The sequence below is a fragment of the Uloborus diversus genome, unplaced genomic scaffold (assembly GCF_026930045.1).
Source record: "Uloborus diversus isolate 005 unplaced genomic scaffold, Udiv.v.3.1 scaffold_12, whole genome shotgun sequence".
NCBI lineage: Eukaryota > Metazoa > Arthropoda > Arachnida > Araneae > Uloboridae > Uloborus > Uloborus diversus.
This window is the reverse complement of record NW_026557876.1, coordinates 10,180,042-10,194,311: the sequence shown is the minus strand read 5'-3', so window position 1 is coordinate 10,194,311 and position 14,270 is coordinate 10,180,042. Positions and strand designations below refer to the sequence as shown.

Genomic DNA, 14,270 nt, shown 5'->3' with positions numbered 1-14,270 from the left:
GTACAACACGGTTTCGATATTATACGGTACCAAATTTGCGATTATTATAACACGCTTTCGATATTACAGGGTACGAAACTTGAATTTAATGCTTAACGGTTTTGATATAACTCGAATGTTATATTTATAAAAGATGTAGTTTCATTTTTGTTCAGTACATTCTGTTAACGGTTATACGAGACTTTTTTTAAAAAATAAGTTTTTAACTTAATTTTTACACTAATTAATCATGCACAGGCGTCCCTCGTGCAACACGGTACTTGTACAACACGGCTTCGATATGACACGGTACCAAATTTGCGATTATTATAACACGGCTTCGATATTACAGGGTACGAAACTTGAATTTAATGCTTAACGGTTATAATATTACTCGAATGTTATATTTATAAAAGATGGAGTTTCATTTTTGTTCAATACATTCTGTTAACGGTTATACGAGACTTTTTTTAAAAAAATAACTTTTTAACTTAATTTTTACACTAATTAAACATGTACAGGCGTCCCTCGTGCAACACGGTACTTGTACAACACGGCTTCGATATGACACAGTACCAAATTTGCGATTATTACAACACGGTTTCGATATTACACGGTACGAAACTTACTTCGTGGTAGTATTTATACTTCATTTTAATACTTCATGGTTTAGATATAACACGAATGTTATCTTTAAAAAAGATGGAATTTCATTTTTGTTTAATACATTCTGTAAATGGTTGATAACTCTAATAAGTTTTTACTTTGTTTTTATGAAACTTGGTTTCGATATAACGCGGTACACATCCCTTGATTTACATTATTTTTCAGTCTCATACAACACGGTTTCGGTATAACACGGAACACGGTTTCGATATAACACGATACATCTTAACCTGATTTTTCTCATGCACATACATTATTAGTATTAAAAATAAGTAAAAATGTTATTTTAAGGGGGTCCGGGACACATTTTGAAATTTTTTTTATTATATACTTTAGAGTTTTGAAATTTTTTGCACTGATTCACCATTTATTCAATAAGAAAAATCATAACATAAATATGAAAAATAATTTTTTTTATTTAAATTTAATTAGTTTTTTTTAAATAAATGGGGTTGCTTTAAATTGCTATAACTCAAAATATTCTTGATCAATGTTCAATTTTTTTTTAAATAAATTACGCGCAAATATCTAAGCTTTAATTTTTATTCGGCGATTTAAAAATTTTAATTCAATAAAAAATATTTGAAGAAAAATTTTGAAAAATTCAAAGATACTTTTTAAAAAAAATCATAATTTTTGCAGTAAACGTTTTAAATTCGCCGAATAAAAATTAAAGTAAACTGTTTGAAAAGGATGTGCTCTAAGTTTCATTACTTTATCTTTATCGGTTCCTGACTTATAAGAGTTTGAATGCAAGAAATCGGGAAAAAATGCATCATGGAGAAAAACGCGTTCAAATTTTTAAAGTTAAGTACACATTAGTTAGGTGCATGCAACAAAAATAATCATATCTTTCGTTCTGTTTGAGATAGAAACAAGATTAAACGTCCTTTTAAGCAGAAAAAAAAGGAGTAATTTTTCACAGGATAAAAAAATATTCAAATTTTGACGATTTTTGTGTCTTGGATCCCCTTAAAAAAAGTCTCGTATAACACGGTTTCGATACTACACGGAACGAATTAACCGTGTTATGCGAGGGATGCCTGTATTGCCAAGGACGCCCCAAACTAAAATTAGTGTTCCAAGTTTCCCGAACGAAATGCTCTTTTTACCTAATGATAAAAAATTAATGTGCACACATATCATACATGACATCTACTAAAGCGAAAGAACAGCAACATTTCATTAAAAATAATTTTTAAAAATCTGAAAAAAGGGAAACGATCATCAATGCTGCAATAACCCAGCAAGGAAATTTCTGAGAGTCATGATTTTCTGTGCCCTCCCATCGGAGCGCCCTTGTATATTGCTTATACAACAAATAATTTTAACTAGAAATAATAAATATTGCTTACCTTTTCGATGACCACATGGATTTGCCCCTGAAGTTGAGTAGCGTCGATGGCGAAGAGGCTTGTAGATGAAACAAGGGGATAGTCTTCTGAGTCGGATATTGGAATTTTCATTGTAATTCAGTGTACATACAGTCTTGAAAAAAACTTCGAAACATGTTGAAGTTTAACAGCTACCGATTAAAAAAACCTTTGGATGAAACAAGGCGATATTCCTCTGGATCAGAGATTGGAATAGTGACTTATTCTTTCTCGTACAGTCTTGAAAATAATCATGAAACACGTTGAAGTTCAACAGCGTTGATAGTTATCAAACTTGTGGATGAAACAAGGCGATATTCCTCTGGATCAGAGATTAAATTGTCACTGTTATTCTTTCTTCGTACAGACTTGAAAATAATCATGAAACACATTGAAATTCAACAGCGTCGATAGCTATAAAACTTGTTAGATGAAACAAGGCGAGGTTTATTTGGATCAGAGGTTGAATTGTCACTGTTATTCTTCCTTCGTACAGACTTGAAAATAATCATGAAACACGTTGAAGTTCAACTGCGTTGATAGTTATCAAACTTGTGGATGAAACAAGGCGTTTATTTGGATCAGAGGTTAAATTGTCACTGTTATTCTTTCTTCGTACAGACTTGAAAATAATCATGAAAAACGTTGAAGTTCAACAGCGTCGATAGCTATAAAACTTGTTAGATGAAACAAGGCGTTTATTTGGATCAGAGGTTAAATTGTCACTGTTATTCTTTCTTCGTACAGACTTGAAAATAATCATAAAACACATTGAAATTCAACAACATCGATAACTATAAAACATGTTGATGTAACAACGCGATAATCCCCTGCATCAGAAATTGGAAATGTCAGTTACTCTTTCTCGAACGGTCTTAAAAATAATCATGAATCGCGGTGAAGTTCAACTCGACCATAAAACTTGTAGATGTAACAATGCGATAATCCTCTGCATCAGCCATTGGAAATATCAGTTACTCTTTCTCGAACAGTCTTAAAAATAATCATGAATCGCGGTGAAGTTCAACTCGACCATAAAACTTGTAGATGTAACAATGCGATAATCCTCTGCATCAGAGATTGGAAATATCAGTTACTCTTTCTCGAACAGTCTTAAAAATAATCATGAATCGCGGTGAAGTTCAACTCGACCATAAAACTTGTAGATGTAACAACGCGATAATCCCCTGCATCAGAAATTGGAAATATCAGTTACTCTTTCTCGAACAGTCTTAAAAATAATCATAAACCGCGGTGAAGTTCAACTGCGTCGATGACCATAAAACTTGTGAATGAAACAAGGCGATATTCCTCTGCATCAGAGATTAATTGGAACTGTGATTTCCTCTCTTAGTCTTGAAAATAATCATAAACTACATTGAAATTCAACAGCGTCTATAGTTGTTGCTTTAACCTGCACAGCTCCTCTGCTTGGCTGGTATCCAAGTCCAAATATCGTGCAAACGAAAATTTGCTTCAGTTTCATACATTTCACGTTTGACATTTCTCCGTTATGGTCTTGAAATTAAATGCGAATGGCACTGGCACTCAACAGCCCATCGATAGCCACAAAACTCACCCGCGACGGTACGTTCAAGTGCGATGACAGCTACAAATCTTGCAGTTTGAACATGGCGTAGTCTCCGCTTGGTTGATTTAAAATCCAGAGTTTGGAATTTGTAATAGTTTTGCCATTTTACATAGTAAAGCCTCGAATGCTATCAAAAAACACATACAATGTGTACCTTACAAATTATTGAATTAAAGTACAAATGTGGAATGCTTTTGAAACTTCGTAAGTTGTTACATTACATTTCACACGAATCCGTATGAAAAAGATTCGATTCCGAGTCACAACTGACTACAACTGTATTTATGTCGAGGACTGCATACTAAGTGCCTTGCCTCCATTATTTTTATACCGATGGATGGCAGCACCATCACCGGATCGAACAGTTAATGAGAATTTAGAACTAGTCCAGGAGCTAATGGCTACCTAGTACTAGCACCCCCAGAGGTATCGTTTCACTTGGAGGACATTGAGACCACGAGCACATTTAACGTCGCCCAGTCCCCTTTAATGACGACGGTGGGTCTTCGACCATCGAGGTTCGAACCCAGGACCCTCCGGCCCCGAATCCGACACTCTGCCGATCGGGCTACCACGGCCCCGTGAAAAAGATGAATTGTTCCTGAAACAAAAGTATCTTCACTTCAGTTTAAAACAGTAACTTTATATCCAACTATACCACATGTAGTTTTAAATGCAGCCTTAGTGGCTGAGAGGTCAAAACTACCTGTTCCGACAGCTACCTACGCGTAGGCGGTGGTTTTGACTCTCACTCTCTGTCCATACATAAATTACTACTCTTTTGTGATGTAAATATTTCCTGGGTTGTCTATGGAGGCTTTATCCGCTGATCTCTGATATATGTAAAGCGGATCATCTTCTTGTTTAGTAACAAATTATCCAGAAATAAAGAAGTAACTGCCTTCTTTGGAGGCTATCGTGCTCTTCTGACCATGGAACTTTTTTATTGGATTATATCAAAGTTCGTGTGGTCATACCCCCTATACCACGTGATTAACAAGATTCTCGTCAAAGGATCCCAACCATTAAGAAGAGATAAAATGGAGTGAGTGAAGACTCATCCGTGAAGCCAAGACCCCAAGTCACGTAGTAGATTTGAAAACAAAGCATTGGGGAAAATCAGGTTTCTTTCACTAGTTTCATGCAAAACGTGCCCACCATTCGTCGTTGTTGAGTCACATGACTTGAACACGCCAAAGGATCAAAACCATTAAGAAGAGATAAAATGGAGCGAATCAAGACTCATCCGTGAAGCCAAGACCCCAAGTCACGTGGTAGATTTGAAAGCAAAGCATTGGGGAAAATCAGGTTTATTTCACTAGTTTCATGCAAAACCTTCCCACCATTCGTCTTTGTTGAGTCACGTGACTTGGAGTTTTTGCCTCAGCTTTTGCTAAGCCAATGGTTGGCCTTACTACTTCCATTTACTAATTGCTGCTCTAAGGTCACATCAAATATCATGAGTTCGTGCCCTCTACGCCACGTGTTTCACAAGATTCAACGCAGAGGTTCCCAACTGCCTTTCCTACCATTGATTGTAACTTGTTAGAGCGAGTGAAACAAAGGTGGGAAACGAGGCAGTTGGGAAAAGAATATATTCAGTGTTTTGGCTCTCCTGAAGGCCAAATTTTCACATTCGTTAGTTTAACATATTGCGGACGATATGTTTGTTGTAATAAACCTTCCAAATCCCGGAAAAAATTGTGTCACGTATAAGATTTTCTAGTTCCTTTTGATAATTGTATAGAAGAAAAATACTACCATGCAAAGTCATGTGAAGTAAACTTCTAAAACTTTACTTATTGACTAAGAGTACCCGCACAGCTTTGCGCGTAGTAGAAAATTAAAACGTCATTTGGTTCGCCTGTGTATTTACAAATAATGGAGGATGAATTTCTCGCCAATAAGCTATATTAATTTGCTCGTCCATGTTATATTAATTCGCTCGGTATTGCTGCAGAGCAATTTAATCCACCAATGGTGGCTTAAAATTGAAATAGAAAAAGAACAAAATCGAATTTTCGAAAAATCGCTTCGAAAGTGCTCCCTCCAACACTACGAACTAATTTATGCGAATTTTCATGAAAATCGGAAAAACGGTCTAGTCGCTATGCATGTAATAGGCATCCAGACATACAGACTTACAACTTTATTATTGATAAAAAGAAAAATACGACATGTTCATTCACTGGGGTATGCTCATAGCCTGTAAACCCAATTTGTTTAACTTTCCTAGTATTTTATTTAAGAGGTCACAGTATCTTTAGAACATTTTTTCTTAATTTATGTAAATTTTGTTTTTCTTTGAAACCATAACATGCGCACTAATTTCGTAATCAAAAATTTATTTTCAAACCTTAAAATATTGCCCACATTTTTTAAAAATTCAAAAAATTAGAAAAATTTCCTTTTTTAAAAATCTTTAAGGCTTTTTTGCTTTTGCACTTATCAAAAAAAAGTTTTTTGCTAAACAGTCACAATAATCATTTCTAAAAATCTGTGCATTCATTTGCTTATATATGTAGTAGAACATTTTCTGTGATTAATTATGTAAAAAATCGTATTTTTTTTTAAATTTGTTTTTAAAGGTATAACATGCTCTAAACATTCGAGTAACTTATGAAATGCATATTTAATGCACAGATTTGTTAAATATATTATCCTGACTGCAAAAAGTATTACTTTAAAGCTGTATCTTTAATAGAAAAAAAATCCTAAAGAATTCTAATGACATAAAAACACACAAAAAAAAAAAAAAAAACGAGAAAAAGCAATTTTAAGTCTTTCTTTTACATAAGTGCACATAGCGAGCATGACCTAAAACCACTTATAACTTTTTAAATATCTTTATACATAAATGGCTACTTTTGTATGTATGTATGTATGTCCGCGTAACCTTCAAAACTACCGGACCGATTTCAACCATTTTTTCACCGTAGATAGCTACATTATCAGGGAGCAATTTAAGCTATAATTTATTGCTAAAAACTTAGTTTAAAAACGTTATGATGGAAGCTCGATTTTTAATCACGTCAAAGCGGTGTGTTTCGAGTTCTCTCAGTTTTAAAACAGAAAACGAAAGAAAGTAGCGATTGTTTCTCGCAATTATTACTGACACAGGACATGCCGAGTATTTTTGCTTGTTTGAAATTAAGCAATGATTTTTCCCCCTGTCTTTGGAATAATTTGTAGTTTTCAAATAAGCAATATTAATTTTTTTCATAATTTTTGAAGTACTATAACCATTTAAGGACCATATAAATTATATTTCTATGTGATCTTCCCGCTAGCAAGTTCTTAAAGCCCATTGCCAGACATTCATAACTTCGGAGTACGTGAAAAGTTGACATAAGTGGTTGTATCAGTGTAATAAAAGAGAACAAACAGACTTTTTCATTTGTCACATAAAGTACTGAAGTGAGAGCTGAACTGTAACGTGACAGATCAAGTTCGTCAGCTTTTAGCGTGAAAGACAGCTTTGATGGATCGTTTGAGAAACGTTTGGCATTGTTCCAAGACGGAGAATTCTGTAAGCTGTTAAATTTCAAGAAAATTCAAATCGTCAGTATTTTAAAGAGCACATCGTGTGTGTTATTTAAAAGTTTATAAAAATTGAATTAAATCTATCAGTTTTCAATCTATTTCGTTTTGCCTTTATTATTTTTTACTTCTTTTTACAAAAAAGGAAGTATTGTATTCGCAAAAAAATTTTCACTCAAAAATCGACCTTAATTTCCATTTTTCTCACCCACGAATGAATGTTGAGTTTTTTTTTTTCGACTCGACCACACGTGGATATATGCTTAAGAACCTACAGACACCCGAAATATCCATTTTGACGCCCCACCAGTTAATTACAACGAATTTTCTCGTGACGTCCGTATGTATGTATGTATGTATGTATGTATGTATGTATATGCGTGTATGTGTATATTAGTTTTCAATCTATTTCGTTTTGACTTCATTATTTCTTTTTATTCATATAATTACTCCATTTCAGTTAATTTAATCTCTTTTTTTTCATTTATGCAATATTTTGTTTTTTCAAAAAATCGATCGCTTGTTTTAGTTAAGAAAAGACATGTTGTTGGAATATTTTGATTGTGTGATTAATTGTATATGTGTCAGAAATAAAACGAAACGTAGGGGAAGATTTCATCTTGCTAAAGTTAAGTTAGATTGTTTAGCTACAGTTCGTTCATCGAAAAAACGAAACAAAAATATTTTTTATACAACTACAAATAAATACAAATGTGACAACCAACAACAGACTATGGGCCCAGCTAGGCTGGTCCGAAACAGTTTATTAGTGATCAATAATGATCAGTTGCCCTATTAAAACTATCTACCACCTAGCCACTTCCAATAAGCTATTCCAAATGCCCACAAACCTACTAAAGTAAAGTCGGAGCAAATCTAACCTGGCAGCTTTGTAATTCTGTGATTAGGATCTGCCAAGCCTTTATAATACTTCCAAGTTAGGTTTTCCCTAACTACAGCCATTTTTTCTAATTTCTACTTATATAGTAATGTTTCTTGTTGCAGCAATCCCCTATGGGATGTGGATCGAGCCGTCGACTTCGAGCGGTCACCCCGGTCCCACGCCCCTCCAAGGACATGGTTGGCCCCGTAGCCGCCTGGGTGTCACACCCGTCACGGAAGCACTCTCTGCCTCTGTCCGCGAACGCGTCCGCCCAGACGGACGGACGCTCGCGGACGTCGGACACGGACGTACAGACGGACGTTGAGCGGACGCCAATCATGGGATGGGACACAAGGGACGTGGAGACGCAGACGCCGATCGGATACTTCTTGGTGAGTTTCTCCCACTAAGGTTGGTATGTTATTGAAAGGTAGGAGACACATTTTTTTTTTTTTTTCATTATACAAGATGCATCTTTGCGTAATCTTCAGAAATCAATTGGGTCGTTTCCTTCAGTCAAAAAGTACCACTTTTAGTTTCTAAAATAAATAGAATACGCAAAAGTGATAAAATGGAATTCGGAAAAACTTATTTTCCAACAGTTATTTTTATGTATTTTTTTTAACTGTCCGATATTGGGAATAATGCGTGGTCTTTATGACATCACAAGGAATGTACTTTGGCACTCTACTCCATTGGCATGCTAACTGTTAACGCTTTGCTGTCACACGCATTGTCAGGACATGATAATTTGCGCTGTACGCTAATGGCACTGTGAATGGCATTTCATAACTTGTGATGTCCTGTGCGGAAACGTAAAAAATGAATCTCAATCTGCGCAGTGATTAAAATAATTGTTAAAAAATATTAAACCTTGTCAATTTTTTTAAAACGTGGTTAAATCCTATGCTTCTAAGCATGCTCTTTCAGGAAATAAAATACTTTAAAATTTCGGGAACAACCCAGCAACAAATACCGACTTAAAAATTAATCATAAAGACAAACTCATAAGCTTTCAATAAACAAGGACTTAAAATAGTATTATGCTGTAAAAGTTTAAGTTTCTTACTCAAATTTTGAATTTTTACTCAATGACCCCTTCATTTAACATTAGCCGTATCATGGAAAATGCTACAAATAAGAACTATGTGATTTCCATAGCTGTTTTTTTTTTTTTTTGTAAATAATAATTTTATTGCAATGTATATGTACATTTCTAGTGTATATGATAATGTGTAGCATTGGTTTTTCAGTTCATTGTATTTTTTTAAATCCCTCTCCCCATACTTATGATGTTTGGGGGAGGGGGTTGAGCATCCTTTTCCAGTTGAAATAGGAAGCTAAACATCATCCAGTACATTGTTATCCACAAGTTTTGAATCGCCCTAGTGAAAAGTACGTTTTATAACAGTGTATGATTGGGAGACTCAGGAATTTTGAACATTTTTTTTTCCTTTTAAAGGACAAGAACATAAAGCATCCCATACCGGACGGCTTCAACGACAGCCTGGACCGTATCCTTGCCAAGGCGGACCAGTTCCTGCTCATGCCGGACAAATACGGCGGAGACCGGACCGTGCCGGACTACGGCGGGGCGGTGCGCGAATACGACGTCGACCGCGACACCGTGGAGGCGTCCGTCCAGACGACGTGCGAACGGTCGGACGAGTCCACCCAGACGGATCCGATCCGCGGGTTCTTCGGCCTGGAGGCGAATCTGCTGGAGGACGGAAGTTTCGATCCGTTTTCCGAAGAGGAGAAGAGGAATGAGGAAGACAAGATATTGGAAACAGCTTCCGAAATGCTGTCCATGGAATCTCAGACAGAACCTGTCAGCAAAGGTCAGTAAATAGCATATTTAACACCTGCAAGTTACTGTCAGCTCGGTTATCAAATCCAGAGACTACTGCTTCATCCCTGTTATAAACTCATCAGTTGGCACCAGTGGCGCACACAGGAATTTTGGAAGGGGAGGGTCCAAGATCAAAAGCCTCATTCTCATATCGTATCCTAATATGCCGTCAAACATATTGACTTGATTTAATCGTTTCTCGAGAGCGAAAAACAGTAAAAAATAAACTATTGAATAAATAATTAGCATTAATTAATGAACTGTACTTAAATACATTACCAGAAAGCAAAATCATATACGCATTAACTTTTCTCATAATTAAAAAAAATGGATTCAGCAAAGCAAATTCAGTGTTGCAGAAGCACCATATGATTAAAGAAGTTCATAAAATGTCACTTGATGTGACCTGTTATTACAAAACTGAAAACATGGTTATTATAGTGTATTCATTTATAATCACCATTCTGCTTGTTATAGACAATTTGTTATAGGAAAATGCTCAATATTTTTTTTAAATCTTTTAACATGAGGATTTTATTTTTTCACTTATTAGAACTTAAATTATTGTTACCTTTTGTTTGAAATTATTTTAGGCACAAAATACATAGAATCATAATCAATCGGGAACAAAAGCAAGACCTATGGGAGGGGTCCGGACCCCCTGGACCCCTCCCTTGTGTGCGCCACTGGTTGGCACTCTCGGCTTCAAGGAGATGATATCCGCTTTCAAGCTCGATTATTCACTATTCCAGACTTATAAAGGGCTGTTCACTTATCGGCCGGCCGGCCCGTCCATCCCGTTTTTTGACGTGACGGACTGCCGATGATAACAGAGTAGCATTCAGAAACGGCCGCATTACATTAATCACGTGGCTTAATTCCCCCCCTAGAGAGAAGAGTGCACTGCTTGACGGGAAACCAATGAAATGCTGTTCTACTTCAGACCGCAGTCCGACATCAAGGTTTCTGTGATCGAAACCGGTCCCGCCCAAGATGGCTTGTTGTCATGGCAACCAGCAAAGAAAACCAGTTTTCAGGTGGAAAAAATCGGTGCTGACGAAACGGACGGCCGATAAGTGAACAGCCATTTAGTCCATAAAAAGAACGAAACCGCTGATTCTGAATGTCATTACCGAACTGTCGGTATATTGCAAGTAGTTCTGCCTTAGCCCTGGTTTAAGGGTGGTAACTGCATAGCTTATTTAATGCACATTAGTTGTTAGGAGCTGTCATCAATGGTGACATTTTGTAGTTACGATTGTTCGATGTTGTTCAAACCCTTTTTACACGTTATCACAACTACGCTATGCTTCCTCCAAATATGTATGGACATTTACATTTGATCCAAATGAAGGAAGTTTTATAATTTGAATTAACGAAACAGAAATGATTTTAATGAATTTGATCTTATTGTTCAACTAAATAATGTTCTCATCTTTTATCAATTTGAAGTTTCATATTTAATATCTCTAATTGTTGTGGAATCCTATTTCAAAACAAAACTCCATTTAGTCTGTAGTAACCGGATATGCCCTTGCCGTGTCATATCCTATAACAAAATTTAACTATGCATTGAATGCTCTTCAAATAATCCAAGCACTGCAAATGAATTCCGAAAACCACTTGCAAGTACCCAAAGAACATTGACCTGAGCGTAATTAATTCCCTCCACGTTTACTAGCTGCTTTTAATAGAAACTGTTCAAAGTTACAGGTATTGCGGTCACACACGTTTTGAAAATGTGACGTAGCTTCAGAAAAACTGCTTTAAGCGCACGCAAAGATCGGCTGTTCGGCTGTCATGAGACATGACGCCATTTTGGGAACTGTAGTAAACTTCAAGCATGAATCTTCATCTGCACAAAAGTTTGTGGAATATTTTAAGTTTTATTTAAAGTGAGTTTTCTTTACTAATAATAAAGCTGAAAATCTCTCTGTCCGGATCTCTGTCTGTCGGATGTCTGTGACCCGCACAGCGCCTAGACCGTTCGGCCGATTTTCATGAAATTTGGCACAGAATTAGTTTATAGCATGGGGTGTGCACCTCGAAGCGATTTTTCGAAAATTCGATTTTGTTCCCTTTCCATTCCAATTTTAAGAAAATTTTTCCTAGCAAATTATCACAAAGTGGAAGAGTAAATTACCAAATTATCATAACGTGGAATCGTAAAATGGGCAAGCAAATGAACAGAGCAAATTGGCGAGAAATTCATCATCCATTATTTATAAATATGCAGGCGAACCAAATGACTTTTTAATTTTCTACTACGGGCAAAGCCGTGCGGTTACCACTAGTATTAGTATTTAATAGTTGCTATGAGTTGCTTTAGAAGAGAGTAAGTGGACTTGAAATATACAATTTGGTTGGTAACGCATCTCTTACCGTAATTGTGAAACTCCTACGTTGTCAAGTACATGAGGCAGTGAGAAGCAAAGGGATGTAAGTGGCAAAATTAAAAATTTGGAAATAACCAGCATAAATAGTAGGGGAACCTCTCCTCTGTCTTGGGGCAAGAGATTGTACTAGTAGCCCTGGTGGGGTACTGCTATACAGCAAGATTTAGAGAAGTATTTCAATGAGAGCCGACCTAGGATGTTATCTTTAAATGCGTTTTACTCAAAACTTGAAAATGTCCACTTACATCCCTTTGCTTCTCACTGCCTCCTATGTTATATCCAGAGCTTGCAACTTTTGAAAATCTGAATTATTAGCAGATTTTTGTGTGTATGCGGGGTAGGGGGGGGGGGGGGGGTAAAAGGGAAATTTTAATTACAAATGTAAGAGGCACAATGAATAATTTATGTTTAAATTTGCAGTACGACAAGTGAATTTATTTTGGAAAAAAAAATTTAACTTCTTACTTTCTCATCATTTATCATGATAAAAAAGATTCAAAATAAATTTCATTTTGTTTATTTTTAAAGAAAAATTTTGAAAAATTTCCAAGCACAAAAGAAATATTATCTAAATAATATGGATATTATCTGAAATGATCAAAATGTTTCTTGGGATTAAAATAAAAACGTAAGTTTTGGGCAAATTTTCGTAGAGTTGTAGTTCAAGACTGTAGTTCGTAGAAACTACAAGTTTTTCTTAACAGTTGGCAGCTATGATTATATCTAAATGTACAATAACTCTTTACCAAGAAACAAAAAAAATTGTTTCAAATTTAGAAAATAAATTTTTTTTAATTTCTCCTATGGAGGATAATCTTGTTTCGTAAGGTAAAACAGGTAGTAAAACTATTTGATTATCAATTTCAATTTGATCTGAAGAATCCAGAGATCTGGATAAACGAGAGCCGGATAAATGATATTCTACTCTAATGCAATCTTGTGTTCGTACTTACTGCAGGAAATAATTTAGTTAAAGGTTGTTTTGAATTAATTCATCGTGGATGAGAAAACTTCAAGGTTTAAATTATACACCCTTGTGCGAGTTAATGGAATCAAGTTGAGAATTTTTAATTTTCGAATTTTTTAGGTTGTTCAATCTTTGTATATAACAGCTGTTTAACCTACCAGTTGATTAGGCGCTGTAGCAACACGTTTTTTTGTCATTAATATTGTGACATATTAAGTGTTATAAATTTCTGCTTATTTTTGCTGTTTATTCAAAATCCGGTCACTTTTTTATCTTTTCGTTAGCCAAGGATATTTTTCTACGGAAGACGCAGGCCATTGTGATATTGAGCGAAAAATCTGATCCCACAACAAATGAAAAAAATGTTTTGTGCTTTGCTAAAAACATGGTTTAGTGATCAAGAATTCTAAGAGACGTGCAAAACATGAGTTGACTCTATGCCCAGTAGAGTGAAAATGGTGCTGGAAAAAAGGAAAGGGGGGCATACTAAGTGATTATTTTGATTTTATAATTAAACTAGAAAGTCCCCCGTCATGGTATGACGGGTGAAAATTTGCTTCTACATTTGAACGCAGCCATTGCCTGGTTGCTAAAATTTTGGTTTTAACCCTCTCCAGTGGATTAATCCTTAACTCCAGTAGATAGGGGTCGTTGTTGACCAGTTTTGCCATAAACTAATAATAAGAATAGACCGCGTTATGGCAACCCTTTTGCTGTTCATAAACCAAACCATGTGACTGATGGATATCCTTGCAACAGCGGGCGTTGATGGTAGCAGACGATCAACGCCCGTGAGAAATAAAATAAATAGAATTGATGGAGCAAGGAAGAATGATCTTTTATGGAGTCCGATTTGTAAATTTGTTATTCTAAGTTGTAAATATTTTGTTAATATAGTGAGTTTGTCGTTTAGATAGTATTGTGCATTTTCTTTAGTCAATTTCAATAACTCTCTAAGCAATTAAAGATGCAAGCGCCCAAAAAGAATCGGCAAACGGTAAGATTTTTACCTACAATTTCAAT

General features: G+C 35.6%; 1 protein-coding gene across 1 annotated transcript in view; it reads left to right on the top strand.

Annotated features, from left to right (window-relative positions):
* Window positions 1-14,270, top strand: part of LOC129232461 (kyphoscoliosis peptidase-like) — a 170,772-nt gene that overhangs the window by 82,811 nt on the left and 73,691 nt on the right. Inside the window, exons 2-3 of the mRNA XM_054866606.1 lie at window positions 8,155-8,424; window positions 9,510-9,873. Coding sequence (XP_054722581.1) covers window positions 8,164-8,424; window positions 9,510-9,873 — 625 coding nt within the window. The 5' untranslated portion in view covers window positions 8,155-8,163. The remainder of the gene's footprint in view (window positions 1-8,154; window positions 8,425-9,509; window positions 9,874-14,270) is intronic.